The sequence below is a fragment of the Accipiter gentilis genome, chromosome 9 (genome assembly GCF_929443795.1).
Source record: "Accipiter gentilis chromosome 9, bAccGen1.1, whole genome shotgun sequence".
Lineage (NCBI taxonomy): Eukaryota > Metazoa > Chordata > Aves > Accipitriformes > Accipitridae > Astur > Astur gentilis.
In genome coordinates this window covers 22,830,899-22,852,407 of record NC_064888.1, presented here as the reverse complement: position 1 = coordinate 22,852,407, position 21,509 = coordinate 22,830,899, and the positions used below count along the sequence as shown (strand labels likewise).

Here is a 21,509-nt window from a genome sequence, read left to right as displayed (position 1 = left end):
GAGCTGAAGTGTTTGCAGGTGTTCATAGGTTTGACAAAGGTGCCCACAGTCAGCCCATCACTAGTAAGTTAGATTTGGAAATGCTGATGTATACAGTGCCCTGAAACAGGACATGACTAACACCACAGCCACATGGCTCATGCCCTTGACTCCTAATCACTGGTAAACCAACAAAACATGTCAGCCCATGAGTACAGGCACTGGGAATTTCTTACTGGCATCAACAGAGTCCACATATCCCCTTTGGATCTCTCACAAATATGCATGAAGCCAATTTAACAGCATCATTGTGGTTTGGGATACTGACAGTGCTTCAGAGGAGGTATTTCAGAGCTCGTGCATTTTTCTATTAAAGGGGGAAAAAAGGCTCAGTAGGATAACAAAGTAATACACTGTCATCCTAGGCCAAAGCTGCCTTTTGTGTTGGTTGCAGTGAAGATGGGGAGAGTTCACTCTCTCCATTCTGATGTCCTGTTCCTATGCTGCCTGACCTAACTGATCTACATCTGTGGGATGGCTAAGGATGGGCCCTAGCCTTGCATGCCTGCTCTTTGTAACATTTATGTGCTGAGAAGTAACCATTTCATCTTGGCTGATGATACTGGGGGAAATACCAGAGAGTCCTGTTCAAGGTATTAGCTCCTCAGTATCCTCAGAGGTAATCTGGAGCAAGTATTCCAAGATAGTTTGAAAGAAAAGGACCATCAAACCACACTGCCTTATTTCTGTTAATATTACTGAGCTACTTAATTTTTTTCATCTTGCATGTTTTGGAGTTTGCATGCAATACTTTGCTTGACAGGCATCCTGAAGAAGTTCTTGTATGTGAACAAAAGTCAGCAGACACATAGTGATTTGTGATGCTGGTGTACTGGAGTGAAGCTTGTGGAATTTGTTACAGCCAAAACCCAGTCAACTTGCTTGTTTGGTGCTGAGTGACAGAGAATGCATTTGTTACACAACTCCAAACCCCTAAAATCCAACCAATGCACACGTGTGTTTTCTCTCTCTCTCAACTTTTCAGAGAAGCAGCTGTTCCAATTGCAGAACCCTCCCTGTTTTCTAGGTGTGAGCTATGCCAGGTATGGAAAGAAGTTCTTTCAAGCAGCTTTCTTTGGAATGTAGCAGGGAGCTACCTGTCTAAGCCTGGGCAGTGTCTAGGGACAGTAAAGAAGCTCTTTGCATGATCTGTGATCTCAGGGGGCCCTAACAAGATGCTGTGGTGCTGAAACCACTCAGAGCAGCAAACTCTATGTAGATAGTCCATTCATATACTGATTATTGAGGGTCAGCTGTGGCCCATGTTATGTTGCATTTCTTCATTTTGTTCATGTACAGGATGATAGGTGCCTTGCTTGTGTGGGGAACAGATATCTCCAACAGATATCGCTCTGTGGAAATCTCACGTTGTCTTCCCAACAGGTTTACTTCTTACTAGCAACATTCTAAGAGTATCAGTGCTCTGCCTAATTCTGTGCCCTCTTTCCACTTATGCTGATGAACCAAGTATCCTGTTTCTTCCTAAGGCGGGGAAAAATCTTGGGGACTTTCCTGAAGGTTTACCTCACTATTTTACTTAGTCATTCTTCAGCTTGGATTTTTGGTTACATCTGACTGAGGACCACAGAGATAATGAGAGTAAGACAAGATTATCAGCCTTGGTTCTTCTGTATTTTTCAGTGCTGGGCAATCAACAGAGAGAAATACAGCATGATTTCAGAGCAGTAATGTTATTTAGAAACACCAATAAACTGGCTAATATCTATGAAAAGCATTACTCTATGAACAACTTAAAGCTAGAAGAGATGCACCAGAATAAAAGCAGTCCGGGAACCTTGTTTCTTAACCCAGAATTTCAGTACTACCCTCACATTCTTGAGAGGGAGCAGCTTTCTGCAGGAGAGAGTAAGTGCAGGACTCCTTATAGAAGATAAGTTCATATATCCAATCATTAAAACCAGTAGATTGACTATCACTGTCATTGAGAGGGGGAAAGCAAGAGGAAGCATGAGGCATATCAGCTCACAGATCATAAGTATACACAATTTTAAAAATAAATCCATCTTGACCTTAAACTGACAATGCTGTGTGTAATATACTTTGGTTTTACAATTGTTAAACAAAGTCTGCCGCATTTGCATGTAAGAAAGGAGAACTGTTTTAAGGAAAAGCACAAGCAAACAGCACTAAAATATACAGTTGACACAGAAACATATTGTAAATGTGGCAGAAGGAAGTTTTACCTTGGTGGGAACATTTTTGTTAACTCTGAGGTTCATATACCCACAAGCCTCAAAGCCTATGCCCTTGGATCTCTCCTGGCACAGGAATTAGCAAAGACTTTTATTAATTTTACAGGCAAGGGGCGTGGATGGTGTGAGCCACTTGTCCCAGGTAATATGTGGCATAGCAGAAGTTTGAATTGACATCTCAATTCAAGCTGGGAGGCCCAAGCTGGAGACAACAATGTCATTTCTCCCCTGATCTAAACACCACTGTCTCATTCCATATGTAGCGGAGTTCCCATCCCTGGGCCAAATTTCAGTTTTAATTCAATGCAATTTCAGTGGGATGAGAAACACTTCATTTTTTCCCCCATTTAGTTCTGTGGGTAAGCAAAGATCCTTCTTGCTAAGGTGCAAATGCATTTTTTTAAAACCCTTGGTAATTCCTCAGCTCGTCTGGAAAATCCTGTCAGGTCATGATCCCCAGATGAAGGATTAGTGCTAAGCAAGGGACATAGACACAGCCAAGAAGATCTAAAGAACCAACTGCAAATGCCAGGCTGTGTTTGCAAGGACGAGACCTCCATCTCTGCAGTGTGGGTAATACTGAGAAAGAGAGCCACAGACGCTATAGCAGTGAGGACAAAAGTCCAGAGGCAGTAAAACAAAATGGATAGCCAAAAAGAGATCTCCAATTCATGGGAAATGCAGTATTGCCTACACTTCTATCAACTCAAGCCATGTGGTAACAAAAAGATCTTAGAAATCTTCAGTGAACCAGAAAATGATAAAAAAGCTTATTCCAGCAATGAAAAAACACAGTGATTCCAAACATAGCTTGTTATCCCAACCCTGCAGCTGATTAGGCAAATGAAGATCGTAAGTCTATGAAAAAGTAAAGACTTTTTGATGGAGGTGTGACTTAGGGATTTAGCTATAGGAAAGGTGGCTGGTGGGAGTGTTGCTGTAGTTCTTGCCACTGGTGCCTCTGGCTTTGTGGAACTTACATGGTGCAATAGTAGACCCTGCTCTGGCCACACTGGCATTGGAAGTATGCCTTTGGTCCTCCAGGTGGTACTAAATTTGTGCAGTCTTCCATCTTTAACACAACCTGCACATGCATGAACAAAATGAAAGGGGGCTTAACTTCAGTTTTATACTCTGTTACCTAGTTCAGTGACCTCTGAGTGTTTTTGGGGGAAAGTCAGTTAATTCTGTGTATACCACATCTACACTGTATTTCAGCTCTATTTAGAGCACATGAGCTTTTTTCCATTCATATTAGTCACTTATTCCATGAAGATAAAATGCAGTGGTTGGATATTATTGCTGCATGGACTCAGAATAGTCTAGGGTGGGGAGGGCAGCCACAGAATGCTTCAGCCAAATCCATGGGATATCTTGGCTGTTGGGATCTTCTCTCTTTTTTTCCTTCTCTGATGTTTTCCATTGTAATGTATAAAATCCTGCTTCCTCCCATCTGTTGTCCTACACCCCTCCTGTCTATTCCTGATGGGCAGCAACTAGAACAGAACAACATCAAGACAGCTGTTATGGCTCTTATATCTGGCATGTTTCACCAGGACAGTGCCTGACCTGTTTAGTTCATAATAATAGTATGCATTATGTAGTGGTGTCAAGAAGGAAGCCCAGGAAACACTGCTGTAAAAAACCTGCAATGTCTGGGACTACTTTTTGAAAGTGTTTGAACAGTTACTGAGAGCATACTTGTGCTAGGAGAATTGCTTTCCCCCTTTGAGAAAGCAAACAGGAATCACAACACCTGAAAGGGTAGAACAGTTAACAGGCTTCTTGTAATTTTTTTCACAAAATGGCAGCTAATATTTTATTTTTGTTATTCCTTCAAATGTGAAATAGGTTGCAGCTCAAATGCATATATGGTATTGCCATGGTGCTCTGATCACATACTTGTCAACAGATTGACTCCGAGTGCTATGAATTCTTAAGAATCTGAAATTTGGACTTCTTTTGATAACAATGTTTTGTTTCTAAGGAGCTCTTGTATGGCCTGTCTGGTGTTTCCTGCAGGGTTGAATATAAAAGTGGTAACAACTTATTCTTCAGTGAAACAAGAAACATTTCAAATAAAACACAAAAATATTTCAGATTTGGACAGGTTCTGTTGGGATTTCTGAGGAAGTTACTGAGATTTGACTAGTAATCAACAAGCAGTTTCATTGCTGTGAAGGATAGAAAACTGAACTGGTACCTCTCTATGTTTCTGCCCTACACATTTCCCTCATCTTTGGTGGTACACAAATAATTAAAAGGATTCAGAACAGAGGGTGAGTGATATATCATCCTGCTTTCCTGCAGCTGGATCATCTCATGAATAAAAAAAAATATATCTATCTTACCTGCGGCAATGCTGTTAAGCATTTTCCCTCTCAGTAGACAGGCTTTCCGGTCTATAGCAAGAAAGATGCAAGATTCCTGAGCTTCATTGCTAAAGCTGTTTTATTTAGGGAAAAAAAGTAGTTTCAGTAGTGCCAGCTACTCTGGCAATAGAAAACCAAATACAGTTGCATGTTGAAACTAGAAGACCTCTTTTTTAAAACATCTGGAGGGAATTTCTGAGTCTCAGTGAAGCCAGACTATACTCTGGAGCCTCTAGATCAGTGCTCTCTACATTTCCTTGTCTGGTAAACTTACCAGAATTCATTTTCTTGCTTCTCCAGTGTCAGCTCTTGTTTGTGCTGGGCTGTTCGGATTCTGCTTCAAGTGCATGTGTGTGGTAGGGGAGGTCCTCTTGCAGTGGCAGATGGGCTTCCCTACCCACAGATAACTCCTGGAAGGATGTGCTAATCACATTGGTCAAAAATGATGGTTCTTTCCAGTCCCACAACAAATATATTAAGCATGAGATCCAGAGCTTGTGTTAGATTTCTTGTTTCAGTCACTCATGCTTTTACTGGTGCTGCCAGCAAATCAGAAATCTTCTTGCACTGAGAAAGTCATTTTCATCTGTAAGAAAATTGGCACCTAGATTCTACAGAAACTCTTGGGGTTCTAGGAAGTAATAAGGCTCCAAATAATAAATAAACAAATAAATAAGTAAATGTCCAAATAAGGTATTAAGTAGAGTAAAATTCTATTTAATTTAAAAGTGAACTAATTATCTGTAAATCACTGAAAATATGAAGTCTTACTGAGGAACTACTAATATTAAGAACATGAATGTGACATTATGAGATAATAACCTAATTTTCATAAGTTTTAGAAGAAAAATGTAGCCTTAATTTATAAGAGTCTGGTAGGGAAAATCTCGGAATACTGAAATAATTCCAGTATCACATGACACAGTTCCAGACTACAACAAACTGGATATTAATCTTGATGTGTGCACTCCTCAGTGGTTTGAATTAAAAAATAATCCATGAGGAGCCTCCAAGTCACTTTTGTTAGCCATGAAAATGTTTATTTTTAAAATTAGGATTTAAAAAACAAATGAAACCAGATTTTTCTCAAGAAACAGTTTTGTGAGCTATTTAGGTAGGAAGTCTTTGGATCTCCATGCTCAAAATTTTACTTCCCCTAAGAAGCTGCAGCTATGTGTTCTGTAAGCAAGAACATTCCTTCAGGTACCAGTTGAGGCTGTGTTCTGTGTAATTTTGACATGACCTGGCAGAAAAGGGGAAAAGTCATTCAGGACAAGTTTCAAAACTGTTCCTCTCCTGCAGGATATGAAAACTCATTGGAGAAAACTTACCTTAGGACCTTAAGCAATGTGAGAACATTCATTTCCACATGCTGCTGTGGAATGGCACAATTATATCAGTGAATGGAAGTCAGATTTTTAAAAACACATATGCATATTTTTATACTGGAAAAAGCTGAAATTACTCTAATTCTGGCCCTTCATATTTTTTTCAGCCTTGCAGAAACCAATTGTACAGAAACACAGAGTTATTGACTGATATCCAGCCTGCAGTGCAAAGAACTTTAAAAGGTGAAATATGTAATACCAGTGCTTGCAAAATGCTTGGATATTTTCCCAAATGGAAGTATCTCAAGTGAAGCCATAAGAAAGTTTAAAACAATGTTCAGAGGCAAGTTACCAAAAACAAAGCCAGAGAAAACATACCACGTTAAATCCTTCTGATTTTACTGATGGTTCACAGAGCTTGAGACTGGTTGTCTTGAGAAGCAAGTACCCCTGCTGAATAAACACAGGCTGACAATTATTTTGGGCCAAGTGAGGATCCCTGCCCTAAGAGTGCTCAACTGTATGTAACCTCATACTTTTACAAGAAAACAGACTTGTCATGATTATGTAGCATCGTTAAACACTCCACTTGTCCTGAAAAATGTGTTTCTTTTCAAACCATACAACTATTAACTGCAGACTGTTGTGGTTTTTTAATACTCAATTCTGGAGCAAAGAGGCCATGTAGAAGGAGCATTTTATAGGGTATTGTTGCCCAGTCTCCTACAAGTGGGCAGATTTAGGATATTACCAATTGCCAGGTGGGAGATTCTATTCTGAAGCCCATCACTGGCTGGACTTCTCTCCCGAGGGAATGTGGGGTATTTTTTTTACTGAAGAGACAGAAGGCATCTGCTTTTTATTAGTACCTCAAGCTCTGCTGCCATGAGGAAGCATGTCTCTGGGGGAGGTGATCTAGATCTCTTTTTCAGTTTGGGCAAGAGCCACTAATGCAGCGTGGTGTGTGCAGACTTTCGGGGCTTGGAAGAGGACACCTGGCAGCAGGTCAGAGCGGTCAATGGAGAGGAACAGTCACTGCTATTGGGTGATGACACTGCTGAAAAGAAGGGGGGAAAAAAAGAGGGAGAAAAATGATGATGGTCTTCCATACTCACTGTTTTTTTCGGATGTCATAGTTGTTAGCAGCATGGGTCTTGCCAAAATTCCTGCAGCATTTCAAGTATGCCCTGAGTAGAAGCCATTGTACAGCATGTCCCAGACAGTGCATCCCTTCCAAATGATAATGGATTTCGACACCTGGTGAGCCAAAATGTCTGCTCTGACCCTTGGCTAGAACAGAACCTGCAAAGCATGAGAGTGGCTTGTGCCAGGATACTGGTGCACAGCATGTAGGAGTAGTGAGGTGAACACATTTCTTTCTCAAAGGTGACATTGCCCCATGTTATTACATAGAAAGAACCATCATTATAAAGTGTTCCTGGATGTTTTGTCTGGATTTATTGTATTCAAAAAAGCTCAGTGATACCAATGCAAGTAATGACAGAAATTAGACACTGTATCTGATTAAGCATCTTGTATACTGAATTAGAACAATTAGAAGATTAGAAGTGAGCTGCTGAAGTACTCTCTCTTACAAGATCTCCCATGTCTTCAAGCTTCTCTGTGATGGCAAAGCAATTCCACTGTGCAGAGAGGTTCAGAGCAGATGGGTTGTTAGCCCACACGAGAATAGACGGGACACTCTTTTGAGGGGTCACTTTTTTGCACCACGTCGTAGTCACAGGTTTTCTTGTTGAAAACAACTTTACAGTTCTCTTTGTCATAACCAATAGGAGTATGAAAGCTGTTATTGGCAAAGAGAAAGCAAATGTTAGATTGAGAGCAATAAAAGATTCAATACTTCAGGGGTTCAGTGATTGTAGGTTGAACTAATGCTGAGAGAGATCTCTGAAACTATGGCTAAGACCAGCCTAGCTAGCTTGAGTGCCATACAGCTATAGCTCCCAGGGCCTTAAATGATGCCTTGCTGCACTGTGCTGTGTAGATGCACCAGTATGCTCACTACTAGCATAGGGATTTCTAGCACAGCACTTAACAGTGCGATTTGGCATGTTTTATCTCTTTTCCATTAATTTTTCATTATTGCCAATTTGCTTAGAATGTAGTAGCTGTTTCCTGACAGATTGAGTGTCACCTGAGAAAAGGTGATGATCATAATCAAGCCATTTTTTGGCTCTTTGAGAAGGTAGGATTAGAGAAAAGGAGGATGTTGGAGATAGATGCTTCAGAGCAGAGCCCTGTTACTCTAGAGTCAGCATATTCACTGGAGAAAAGCACCTCCGGAAAGGGATTCAGATTGTCATAAGCTCTTTAGAGGAGCTTCACTTAACTCCCTTGTGGAATGAATTCCTTCCTACCCCCACTTTTGCCGCTAAGGAAAGACTTAATTGCAGTGTAAGAGGTATTCACAAGTTCTTCAAAATTAAAGGCAAGCACCAACTGGATGTGTCTGGAAGGGCCTGTGTCCACTCCCAGTCAGCAGAAAGTGAGCTAAGATAAATGCAGCCAAGGATTCAAATGATCAAGAGCTGTATGTGGCTTGCCCTAGCTCTGTGACATGAGTGAGGAAAAACTCTCTTGTGCCCTTAGAAACTCATTTATCCCCAGCAAATGGAAAGCTGTGGTCTTCCTATAGGCAATGATGCTACCAAAAAGTTCAAACTTACAGGGAGCAGCAACGCATTGCTTCTTGGCTGCATCTGCATCTGAAGCAATTTTCTGTTCTCGCAATCTCTCCAAGGGGGTATAGTTTTCCATCCAGCATACAGCCTGCATAAGACAGCAGCAAAACAAAACATGTTCTTTACGCTTCCACATAAAGGCTGAAAAGTTTAAAAATTATTTCAAGTTTTCTGAAAATGTTTTTCTTGACAATAGTAAAGTAGAAGTCATTTTGTTCTCTGGGTTATTACCTGGACTATTTTGAGAGCCTGAACTTGTTTCTTCTTCACTTGTTAGAGACAGTTTCAGTGTGACAGATCTGGGGTGAAAGAGAGCAACTAACCAGCCAGGCCTGCCACTTGGCACCAGACTTTATTCAGAATTACTTTTAACTCCTGCATCGGCTCCATGTGCTGGAATAGCAATAGCAACCTACTACCAATAGCAATAATATTGCTGCAACCATACTTAGTCCAGGGGAACACTTTGTTTTTCCCTACTTTTGCCAACTTGGTGCTGGAACCTCCTATTCGTGTCTTTCTGATATCTCCTCCCTCCCTTGTATTTTGAGCCTTTCCTGGCAGCTCCACATAGAGACAAGCTACCACAGAACAATCAAGTGAGAGGACCTTCCCTAACCTTACCTTTGTCGGCCTCCCCTGGCTTGTTGAGTTTAGAAAAGCAGTATGCATCACCCAGGGTCACTATGATGCCCATTGCAACAAGGAAAGCCAGAAAACTCTTCTGTAAAAGAGAATACAGAGCAATGGCATGAATTTAATTCCACTTTGATTATCTTTGTTTTCAAAAGCTAAGTCACTGAACCTGAAGAAAAAAATAGAAATAATCTTATGTGTATATGAAAATGCTGGGAAAGGGTATCCAAGATATTTCACTGCATTGATGAATTTTTCCTTTAGGTGGGAAGAAATGATATGACATAAATGAGTCAGCAGCGTCACTCCCCGCTGACGTCTAATTTCTAGAAAACACAAAAAGCTTCAATAGTATTATATACTTGAAAGCCCTGTCAGACTCTTATTAGTGCTTCATTTATTGCCTTTGAGTCAGATTTAGCTATTTCTCCAGCAAGTCACTCTATGTAGCATCCCATTGCTTCACTTTTGGGTACAGCAATTTCTCCAAATTTGGCAGAAAAGTGGAGATCTCAGACTTAATTATATTCCAGTATTTTGAAATAGGTGGCTGGGTAGAGAAGAGAGACACAAATTAGTATCTTAGGGCAAAATTCCAGTGCTGTACACTGCTTAGCTGCACGTCAGCCATCTTGTCAAACCATGCACACACAGGTCTGGGCATGTCACTGTACACCCTTCCTTTTGCCTAGTGGTGGCAACAGCTAAACACCTATAAGAGCTCTTTAGAGATGTCTGCTGTGACCTGCCAAACAATCAGGGCTTTTTGGAAAAAACCTACATAACTTTGTAATGGCTGTTATACTGGGGTAGAGAGACAGAGAAGCATGAGAGAGCACAGGGTTGTTTTGATGGGTTGCTCAAGCTGGATAACTTAAGGCAAAAGTTTAGGAATGGACAGAGACTGAGAAGCAATGGAGGAAGTTATTTAAATTTTCTTGATAGCACTTGCAAATTAACATGAAAGAACTGTAAAATGAGTCGATCTTTCCAAGTTACTGTTCTGAACTCCAGAGGCTGTTGCTGCTTGAAACTGGGGTTTAAAATAGCAGTGAGAGACTTTGTTTTTAGGAAGCTCTGCTGTCTACCTTGGGTTACTTGAATCATGACTGTCAAAAACACTGAAAGGTCCTGAACCTTAGGCAGATGGGGAGGCAAGTAGAATCTTCTCTGTCTGCAGTGGAAAAAAACTTTCTATTTCAATACTTGATGTGCTGCTTTCTTACAGGGCTGAGGGACATTTATGGTTTAGTGAAAGGGAGGAGGAGGGTCTATGGAGTGATCTAGGAAGGGTGTAATGCTTAATTTCCATAGGGGTTCTGTGATTTGGAGTTTCTGATGCTTTGGGGTAGAATAGAGCCAGTTGCCATGCTGAGCACCATAGCCAGAATGAGGGAAGTTAAGAAGAAAGACTGAAGCTCTTAAACTGTGCTATTCTGTGGTGCCTGGCCAAAGGAAAATTGCCTAAGCAACTCCTGTTCTGTGAAGTTGTAGGATGTAACATTGCAGCTGGTCTCTCCTGAGGCTCCACTTGCATTCTGCATGGATCTGTGGGGCTATCTGTGCTATGCAGCGATTCAGGGCTTTGTGAGCTCAGAGCATCATGGCTTTCCACAGAGGATCTCAACATGCTTGGGATACTGCTTGCTGTATATTAGTCATCCATCTTGAGTTTGGTGGTGGCTTTCCTCCAAACTGGTTCAGCTGTTTGGAACAGCACAGGCCAGTTCTACCAGAGGTCTTGCTGCTGTTTCTCATGTCTTTATAGAAGAGACTAAAATCCTTCTATTGCTGTGCTGGGCTGTCTTCTGTGAATGTTTTATCCTTTGTTTGCTCCAACGTTTGTACTTATCTTGCTATTCCCAGAAATGCCAGTCAGATGAACTTTGGCATGCTCCTCTCTAAAGACCAAAGTTCTGTACCTCCCACTGAATCTAAACAGAAACAGAAGGGGAAGTCTGTGGTGTCTAATCCCTGCCTGAACTGGCTTTATACTGGAACAACCAAGGGATACATCAGCTAAGCTCAGATAGTTAGCAGTAAAGGGGCCACATGAAAGTAGGCTGAGCACAGAGGGTATCAAACAGGTAAGAAAGCACTGGCAGAAACAGTATCCTTTATTAGAAATAACAGAGATTATTACTGTTACACTGACGCCAAGGGCTCTTAGTTAAACATCAGCCTTGTGTTGTTCCACTTGTTCCACTTCAAGAAAACTGTTTTTTTTCTTTTCTTGTGTGCTCTTTTAAAAAGGGGATGCCACCAGTCATCTTGGAGAACAGAATCTTCCAGACTGGGTTTAATGGCCTTTGAAAATGGGTGAATTAATGTATTAATGTGGAATGAGGTACTAGATCATTTTGTTCAACTAAGTCTTGTCTGAGTATAGGCAAGCCCTCAGGAAAGCTTAGGCAAAGAAAGAAGCAGATGATAATTTCTCCCTTTATTTATGAATCTACATATAATACAGAAAATACAGCCTCTTCTGTAAAACTTATGCCATTCCTGAGATTCTCATCAAAGGTAGTAATTGATGTCTGTACCTTTGGGGATTATGTGAACATAAATTAGAGGAAAACTGGGTCATAGGGCTTTGTCTATCTATTTAGCATTACCTAACTGTTGATTCGGATTCTGCAAACACATCAGGAGGCTTGAAGAGCTAAAATAGGACACAACTTGATAGATCAAAAGAGAAATGCAGACAAAATACACTGTGTATTATACTTTTCATTGTAAAGGGACTATATTTTAAACTGTATTTCACATCCATAGGTTTTTAAAGCATGGTCCTAAATGTTGACAAAATTCTGAATATTGTCACAAACATTTCTGAGAAAAGTATAACAGCAAGTGAAAGATCAAGAGATATATGTGTACAGTTTCTTGCAAAGAATTACAAAACAAAGAACAAAATTCACAGTAATCTTCACAAGGGTGTCTTTGCATCTTGCAGTTTTTTAATAGAATATATTCACATTTAAAAATGTGTAACTAGGTGATTCATTTAAATATCCTTCTTTTGTAGTTTTAAAGCAAATAGCTATCTGTGGCCTCATAAAAAAAAAAAAACAAACCCTAAACATTTGACTTACCATTGTGGAATACTTGGCTTCCAAAGAGCTCCAAGTCTCCAGAAGAACTCTGCAATGCTTTATGTGGAATCTGACAGCAAATATTTTGTGGTGCCTTTATATTGAGCAACTCAAATTGGGGGGGGGGAGGGGGGAGCTTATTCAACTCAAATGTGGTTATGTTGAAATTTCTGAAGAAATCATTGAAATTTTACCAGCTGGCAATGAGAAAATGTTTGATTCTGTAGAGCACTGACCTGGGTAAAATGTTGAACCCAGAACTTTGTATTCCTTGGAAAAATTATGATTAGAAGTGCCTTTCTCATGAAATACAAGTATTGATAGCTAAGCTGTAGGCAGTATTGTATGGTTAGGTGATTTATAGCTGTGGCAGGAATGTATGCTGACCATTTCTGCTATCAGTGGGCTGGAATATGCTTAGAGTAGAGAACTAGGTATTAATAGCTTAGGAAGTTTTTGCCAGATCTTTGCATACTCATGTTTAATGCTGCAGTGTGCACTGCAAGATAGGCGAAGGTACTTGGCCATTACCAGTATCAAAACCTCTTAACATTCAGATCTTAGTCAGCGCTGGATCACATTACAACATTACTCTTTCTTCTCAACTAAAATAAGGATTTCCTCTCAAATCAAAAGCCTGCTGTTGCTCCTGTGGGACTGTTCAGGCTTTGATGTGAGTAACTGTGACAGAGTATATGATCACTTTTATATGTGCAAAATACTTTCACAAGCAGTGATAATTTTCAGAGTGCTAATCGAATACTCTGCTTTCTCTTGCTCCTGCAACCTCTTCTTAGAATGAATAACTGAGGCCCTACCTATGTTTCAAAAAGAAATACTTTGTTACAGATGCTGGTGAACAATTTGAAACCGGTTCCTGTGGGAGATTTATCACCAGCTACAGGAAATTTGGCATATGGTTTGAAGATTACATTTAGAAACTTTGGACAAATAAATCCAATAAAATTTGGATGTACTACAAGCTAAATAATTTTGGCCTTTCTTTTTTTTTTTTAGATTAAACTAAACACAGAGTTGTAAATACTTTGGAATGGTGGCAAGAAAAATTATCATTCATTTCCTCCTATGCACTATGTATTTCTGAGTACTACTAATAATTAGTATGGGTTTTGGATGTATTGAATCCAAAGAATTCATCAGGAGCAAAAAAAATATAAGTACATCGCATGACATAATTCCATGACCTTCTTGGAGGAAATGCTGAAGTTGAAGTCTGTACAGGTTTGATAATCCTTTAGTAAGAAATACATAATTCGTGAAAAGTTACTAAGCATTCCATTTTACAGACTATACACCTGACTTTTTTTTTATTGTTCTGATGTAATCACTAAATGTTTTAAAACTTTCATTTAATGAAAATCATGTTTATGTCATTGAGAAATTTCATTACATTTCTTTTCTCATCCTTTGCTCCTGGCATAATATATAATAGTACTTTATCATCACTTCCTCTTGTCTGTGCCTACAGATTTTCAAGTTAGCTTGTAACTTCTCTCAGGTGAATACAGTGGTTTGGTCTTCAGTTGTATAGCACAGATTTCCTTTCATTCTTTTAACCCATTTCTGAACAGTCTCCAATCTGACAGTATCTCATTTCAAATCTGAGGATAGATCAAGGTATAAAAGCTTGTAAGTGTTGTTGAAGTGACCTCAGATACTATGAAGCACGTAACACCTTTCCTGTATATACATCCAGGGATCTGCTGTCTTAAGCACCATATTGTTCTAGAAACAAAACATTTGCTTTCCCTCCCTAAATTCTTCTCAGGGGCACTGCTGTTAATATAGGTTTTATATTTTACAGAGTTTTAAAAAGATTTCTATTCCTACAAAATAAAAAAAAAATTCTCTAAAGCATGAAGTAAGTATAGTTTATTTCACCATCAAGACAACTGGACTTTGTCATTATCTGTCACATTAAGCATTGTTTGCAAAATCTGTCAGCAATGATTTTGTATTTTCTCCCGGATCACTTGATATAAGGATTTCATACAAGTGTAGAGAAACTATAGATTATGTGCATCAACCTATGGCTTGCACCAGTTTTACAGCATTTTCTTCCCTTCACCTACCATGTCCAGGCTTTGCTATCCCCAGGTCACCCTGAGCTTGACAGGAAATTTTATGCCAGTCCTTTTGTGGTTTTTGATAGAGAGCTCAAAGCAAGCCTGGTTTTGCTTTCAAAGCACTTGTTAGGCAGAACACCTTATTCTTCTGCCAATGAGATCTTTATAAAGATGCTGGAGCCATGCCAGCTGTGCTGCTGATTGTCTGCTGGTAAACTGACACCCCTCTGAGTGCCTTTGAACCTCCTGCCTCAGGATATGCAGATTTTGCTTTAAAAGAATTTAGTCTCTTCCTAAAGTCTTAGATCTGGTTACATCTCCAGTGAGTTGCTTTTTTAATACACTTTTTTCAAGAATTATTTCTTCCATAGCACTGCACTAATTCGCTTTTCACCAGTTGTCATACAGCACAAGGAGAGACAAAACTGCCTGACAAGCCCTCCCATGAAAAGTGTATCACCCTTGTGATCAGCTCAGCCATTTCTGATCATTTTCAATATTCCTATGAAGTTGATAGGTGGGTTATGAAACCACAGAGCATTGAAGGTCTGCCTTTTCTGAATGCAAGACTACTAAAAAGCAGAAACCATTTTTAAGGCTTTGTTAGTGGGACAGCTGCTAAGGATTTCATACTTAGACCTTTCCTAGTTTCCCAGTTGAATGCTGCTAAACACGCCTGGTCTCTTTCAACTGCTCAGGAATAGTTTCTTCTGATGTGTTGACACCTGGAGAAATCTCTGAAAAGGTTATCCTGTCCAGCTATTATGGTATTATTTTTGTAGTAGTTAGAAATACTTTTCTAGGACCTTCTAAAAGGCAGGCTGATTTGGGATGATGGAAAGGAAGGTGATGCCATTTATCCTTGTCTGGTCCCCACAATCCTGCTTCATGGCCCACCAGCAATTTGCAGCTCAAGGTAATCTATTGTTACCAGGCCATTTGTCGAGTGTGTTTTTAGAGCTGGAGAGAGAAAGAAAAGTCTCATTCCTCTGGTTTCATTTCCAGGCTATTTAAAAATCTTCTAGTTAAATTGATTTAAAACCTAGCCGATGCTCTTCCTTTACTTTAAGCATAGTAAACCTTATGCCAATTTACACCTAGCAATAGGTTTAAGTAATTTGGTAATAGTAGTTTAAGTAAATTCCCTCTCAGCTAAATATAAACTGCTAGAGATTCATTTTAAGTGCAACTAAATGTTTTTGCACTGGCTTAAATAAACTAATTTAAATTCATTACTGTTAAGGAACTCAAGTATAAGCAAGAGTTTAGAATAATCTTCTTGGAGGCAAATGCCATATTATAATCTACTAGACCAGATTTGCCACTGTTGTGGTCAGGAGAGGCCACTTCTGCGTATCAGGATTGATGTATACTCTGCAGCAGCAGTCCATCAGCAGCAATTAAAGTCATGATCCTTAATAGCTTTAGAGGCAATGTTGCTCTTATGGGAATGAATTCTCCGAGCATGAATAAGTATACATAGGACCTAGCAAGAATTCTTTGGTACACCTCTACAACTCCCCTGCAGCTTTATTCCCTTTGTACCTGCCTTCAGCTTTTCATCTAAGTATATATAATTCTGATGTACCCAGTTTCACATAAAAAGGAATATGCTTTTCCTTCCTTTTTAAATGTAAGGTTCATTTCAACCACACCAAGCTGAGTGGTGTGGTTGATACTCTAGAGGGAAGGGATGCCATCCAGAGGGACCTTGACAGTCTTGAGAGGTGGGCCTGTGCAAACCTCATGAAGATCAACAAGGCCAAGTGTAAGGTCCTGCACATGGGTCAGGGCAATCCCAAGCATGGATACAGGCTGGGCGATGAATGGATTGACAGCAGCCCTGCAGAAAAGTACTTGGGGGTATTTGTGGATGAAAAACTGAATATGAGCCAGCAATATGCACTAGCAACCCAGAAAGCTAGTTGCATCCTGGGCTGCACCAAAAAAAGTGTGGCCAGCAGGTCAAGGGAGGTGATTCTCCTCCTCTGCTCCGCTTTTGTGAGACCCTACCTGGAATACTGTGTTCAGCTCTGGGCCTCCCAGCATAAGAAAGACATGGACCTGCTCAAGCAGGTCCAGAGGAGGGCCACGAAGATGATCGGGGGATGGAGCACCTCCCTTATGCAGATAGGCTGAGAGACTTGAGGTTGTTTAGCCTGAAGAAGAGAAAGCTCCAGGGAGACATTAGAGCAGCCTTCCAGTACTTAAAGGGGGCCTACAGGAAAGATAGGGAGGGACTTTTTATCAGGGAGTGAAGTGATAGGATGAGGGGTAATGGTTTTAAACTGAGAGAGGGTAGATTTAGATTAGATATTAGGAAGAAATTCTTTACTGTGAGGGTGGTGAGACACTGGAACAGGTTACCCAGAGAGGTTGTGGATGCCCCATCCCTGGAAGTGTTCAAGGCCAGGTTGGATGGGGCTTTGAGCAACCTGGTCTAGTGGAAGGTGTCCCTGCCCATGGCATGGGGTTGGAACTAGATGATCTTTAAGGTGCCTTCCAACCCAAACCATTCTATTATTGTATCTTCTTTCTTTCCATCAAAAAAAGCTTTCCCTTTCAGATCCTGCACAGCCAGAGGGCAGATGTCCTCATGGTGGATTAATATTTGATGAGAGAACAAGTATTTTGCAAAGTTCACTGCCTATTCCATAGAACGCACTTATATCAGGCAGATAAATATTTGCACATAAGTCACACAGATAACTAAAGCTCATATATGTTGGAAATATAATTTTTAGCTTAAATAAGTTCAAAGCCTACTGAGGAATGTTGGAAAACTGTTAAATTCTGCAGTCTTCAGATTAGATCTTAGGGCTTGGGTCGAGCAAAGCACTTACTTAAGTATATCCTTAGCTTTAGCCATGCAGGTAGTTCCATTGTCTCCAGTGGAGCCACTCCTTGTTCTCAAGCACACACATGGTGAAAGGCTTTGCTGGATCTAACCTGGAACATAAGTTCACTGTCATCCTGGCTCTGTGTTGTTTTATCAACTGTGATATATATCAATCGATACGAGTTTAATTTCTTGACCTGTTTACAAAAGTGGGAGGGTAGCACTATTTCACTAATCCTGTGAGTTTCATGTTTCAAAGTTTTGCTAAAGACTGAAGTAGAAAACCATGGGACTGTGATTCAGGAGCTTTTTTATTTTTTCATTCTGATACTGGCTTGATGCATGACTTCAGATGGCTCCCTTAAGTGTGTCAGAGATTTCAAGTTTCAGAGCTTAGTACCTACCTGTAGAGGACTGCAGAACCCAGAGATGGAATGTAAAAGTCAACTTCCCCCGTTCCTTACACACTAGGCATTCCTACCCCACACCAAGGGAACTCCAAGGTAACAGCTGTCCTCCAAGAATATGATTTTACCATGAGACATGAACTTTGGGGGTCAAAGGATCAAACCCACATGGGGAATCCATAAGCCAACAAAGTCATGTGTTTCCAAGTCCAGGTTCCTTTAGAGGATTAGTAGTTCCGCTCTGGATTTTTTTACCTCCTTTAGGATTTCTAATTACTTGAACTGAGTTTATCAGCCTGGTTATTTTTTTCCTGCTTGCACAACAACTTATTGCAGTAAGTCATTTGACTTAATACACGGCAGCAAGGTCTTTTAGGTGACGTGGGTGATCACAGTCTATTTCTGGCACACAGGTTATAATTAATTATTTTAAAGGAAAGCTGATTTTGAGTTCCCTGAAATGAATAAATACACTGGTAGGCAAGTGGTGTGTTCTGTCATTGCATTAATGAGCAATGAATCCCAAGCAGGAGGGAAAGTACCTCTGGGGGCTTCAGGCTCCTGTGCTGATCCAGTGACAGCACATGTGTACTTATTTTTAGCTGCAGACACCCCTTTCTACACTGTGCACCAGAGACTGAGGCATCTTCAAGGCCTGACTTCACTCATCACCCCCAAATCCTTCTGGAGCCTGCAGATGGCACAGGTGCTGGGACTATCTCTTGGAGGCTGGGGAGTTCTGGTAATTGCAGGGCTCGGACAACCACATCTCTCTGTATCTGTACCAAGCCATACAACACAACCTGGGCTTGAGAGTGAGGAGTGGCAGGGAAAATGAAGAACAATGCACAAACTGTGTTGGGGTTCCTTCTTGCATGATACAGATGATCTTTTAATTGTGACTTGTCTTTTTATTTTGTTTGCATCCTGGTCTAAAGTTATAAAAATATATTTACTTTCTGTCAGCTATTGGGAGAGCTGGCTGTGGTATTCTCTTTCAATTTTTACTTTGTAAATATTTGTGAGTTTAACCAAGTGCTGTGTCTGTTTAAGCTTTTGTTAGCACTTCCAGTGTGAGGCAACAGAAAGCAGTATTTCTTGCCAAAGTTTTTACCCACAGGAAAAAAAATTACCCAGGCTAGCTGTATGGCATATCATTACCCAGGTTATCAAGAAGAGATAATTAAATTTATATTGAATTTCATTACAAGACTAAGCCTTTGTCCACTGTAATTTCTTCGCAGAAAAATGCTAATGGGAATTTAGTAGCCACTTCACACAGTTTAAAAAAAAAATAAGTAAAAGAGAAAAATCAGATCCCCCTAATAATCCTGTATGAATAAAAAATATTTCTTGTTATTTCATAATCTGTGATGTGTGTTAGAAATCACTCTGTCTTTAATAGAGTTGCATATGACCTAGCAGTGAATGGGTATAGCATATACAATACCTCCCTTAAAGCTGGCCATGTTGCGTATAGGGATATTTTCTGGACAAAACGATCTACTACTTGTTTTGAGAGTAGTCAGGATCCACTCCAAATTAAAATGTTTGCTTTCAGCTATGCAAAAGTTGTGAAGAGACAGTAAGCTGTGATCATACATAACAGGCATGCAATACTGGCTTCCAAATTACTTCCAAGGTTGCATCATCTTTCCTGTAGCCTTCTACAGCCATTCTACAGCTGCTAAAAGTTCTATGCAGTCCTATGGGCCTGTGGAAATTATTGTGGATACCCACTGGGGACCAGGTCCATGGGAAGGAATAGGTGCCAACTTGTGCAAGAGTGTAAATACTGGATTTCCTCCTTTGCTTTGTAATTGCTTCTTGTGCTGATGTTCACAGATGTTTCTTTGTGGATATAAAGAACAAGTTTTGAGGCTAACACAACCTATGCTTAAACTGATGGATTAAGGAGTCCTAGTGTGCTCTTTGGTCTGGTTAACTCCAACTGTTTGTAGTAACCCTCCCGGCCAATTTTGTCCCCATTCCACGCCTTGGTTTCACAGGAAGGAAGCTTAGGGAACTAAGCCAGGAGAAAGCTATCCAGATTGCTACAGCACAGAATTCCTAAGTGTGCCAGGATCAGCCCCCACTGCTCAATCCAAACTCTGCTAATTTCATTACTACACTGACGAGGCAAACTACAGACACATATTTACGTCTGTATCCCCAACTCAGTTGGGAAACCCCAGAGTCTGCTATAATTTCAGGCACATCCCTGATGCCAAGTCTGTATGTAAGGAAGTTTTCACAGTTCCGTCACAATTGTCTCCAGTTTTAACTGTTGGCTTATCAGAACTAACCAGAGTATTTATGGTTTTATTCTACATTTCGGTGAATATGGAAAGTAACTAAAGGAAAATTTTTCTGGGTTTTGTAATGTTGCAGGGGAAGGTACTATGGCAAAACACAAAAAGCCTTGGAGAATAATTTTAGATTAATCCCATCTGCATGTTTTTTAACGATCTTGCTCAAGACATTGTTGTGAAACTTGCTTAGGCTAATATTTTTCTACTTGTACTTTATTAGTTTCTGCTTTATTATCAGTAGATTAAAATTCTTTAAATTCCACTAGGATTGAAGGTCTGAGCCAGTTCAATACTGGTATCTTGTTATAGAATCATAGAAAAATAGAACTGAAAGGAATACGATGATACTTTGCTTTTAGAAGTTCCTGTGTCCCTAATCTAGCAATATCCTTCAGGTATCTGGATGTAGCCATTAAAATCAATATACAAGAACTTGGCAATCTTGGGCATTTTTTCTTATTTAAATTGAGAACCCAAGTGAGAAGTAAATCACCCAGTGCCCTGGTTCCTCAAGAGGTCTCCTGTGGTATCAAGTGTAGTCAAGTGCAATAAATAAATAAACTCCATGTGCTATTATCAAGGGCTGATCTAAACTGACTATTTCCAATGAAATATTTAGTTACCAGCTGGAAGAACAGATGGTTTTATTGTCATTTCCTTTCTGGTTAATTCACTTGTAACAAAGAGCGTATGAAATACAGTGGTATGACAAGGTTTTTTAATCCATCGGACAAAAATTACGTAGTGAGAAAGCGGCAAGTTAGAGTGGGTGTTTGACCGGTAAAGGCCCAGGGATAATTGGCTGTGAATCCCAGTTTGGCGATTTGCACCATATATTTATTTATGTTAGAGTATGTAGTGTTTTCTTCCAGCAGATCCTGGAGTTCCGGTGCGGGTTTATTAAGACCAGTCCAGTTTAAATCAAAGGAGATTTTACCTGACTTATAAGGTAAATCTTGCACTTACTTCTGTAAGAAAAATAGGAGGAAGGGGTCCCTCTCTACTCCCAAGACTGGGCATCGGCCTACGGGGAACGCTGCTGCGCTGCGGACGTGTTGCCACGACCTGCTGCCTCTGGCACCCGCCATTTTGCTCCCGCTGTAGAGTGGGGCCCCCCTGTGCACGCGTCCGGTACAAGCCCCGAACGGTCTCTCGGCCAAGGGCGTCAGACCCTGGAAGCAGTCGCAGCGGTCGAAGGTTCCTCCGCCGGGGAGGTACGGTCCTCACAACCCGCGGACAGGACAGCGGGAGCGCCCCTGACCCGGCTGGGAGCACGCTCGACCACCCTCCCGCGGCTGTACGCTGCGACCGCTGACCCAGGAGTCGGCGGGTGCCCAGGTGAGCCCTCCCGGTCCGCCGGGCTGGGCCGTTCCCAGCCGGGGTCGGCCTCGGGCCGCCACAGCCCCCTACGGCGGGGAGGGCTCCTCAGCGCCTCCACCCGCCCAGCCGCGGGGCTGGGGCTCCCCTCAGGCGCGAGAA

At 40.8% G+C, this 21,509-nt stretch overlaps 1 protein-coding gene and 1 long non-coding RNA gene across 2 annotated transcripts; both read right to left on the bottom strand.

Moving 5' to 3' along the window:
- Positions 1-2,993: 2,993 nt before the first annotated feature.
- On the bottom strand, positions 2,994-6,857 carry LOC126043041 (uncharacterized). The gene is made up of 2 exons (XR_007507330.1): positions 4,899-6,857; positions 2,994-4,698 (listed from the first exon to the last, which is right to left on the bottom strand). It is a non-coding gene; the product is annotated as an uncharacterized LOC126043041 (long non-coding RNA).
- Positions 6,858-7,387: 530 nt separating this feature from the next.
- LOC126043040 (beta-microseminoprotein-like) lies at positions 7,388-12,471 on the bottom strand. The gene is made up of 4 exons (XM_049810898.1): positions 12,386-12,471; positions 9,279-9,378; positions 8,640-8,742; positions 7,388-7,756 (listed from the first exon to the last, which is right to left on the bottom strand). The coding sequence occupies exons 1-4, from the start codon at positions 12,386-12,388 to the stop codon at positions 7,627-7,629; spliced, it is 336 nt and encodes a 111-aa protein (XP_049666855.1). The 5' UTR covers positions 12,389-12,471; the 3' UTR covers positions 7,388-7,626.
- Between the last annotated feature and the right edge of the window lie 9,038 nt (positions 12,472-21,509).

Excerpts from the sequence above, each read along its gene's own strand:
- LOC126043040 (XM_049810898.1), bottom strand. Across the intron at positions 8,743-9,278 it reads GCCAGGGGAGGCCGACAAAG|GCTGTATGCTGGATGGAAAA; the intron begins GTAAGGTTAGGG and ends TGTCTTATGCAG. Across the intron at positions 7,757-8,639 it reads GCAATGCGTTGCTGCTCCCT|CTTTCATACTCCTATTGGTT; the intron begins GTAAGTTTGAAC and ends TGCCAATAACAG.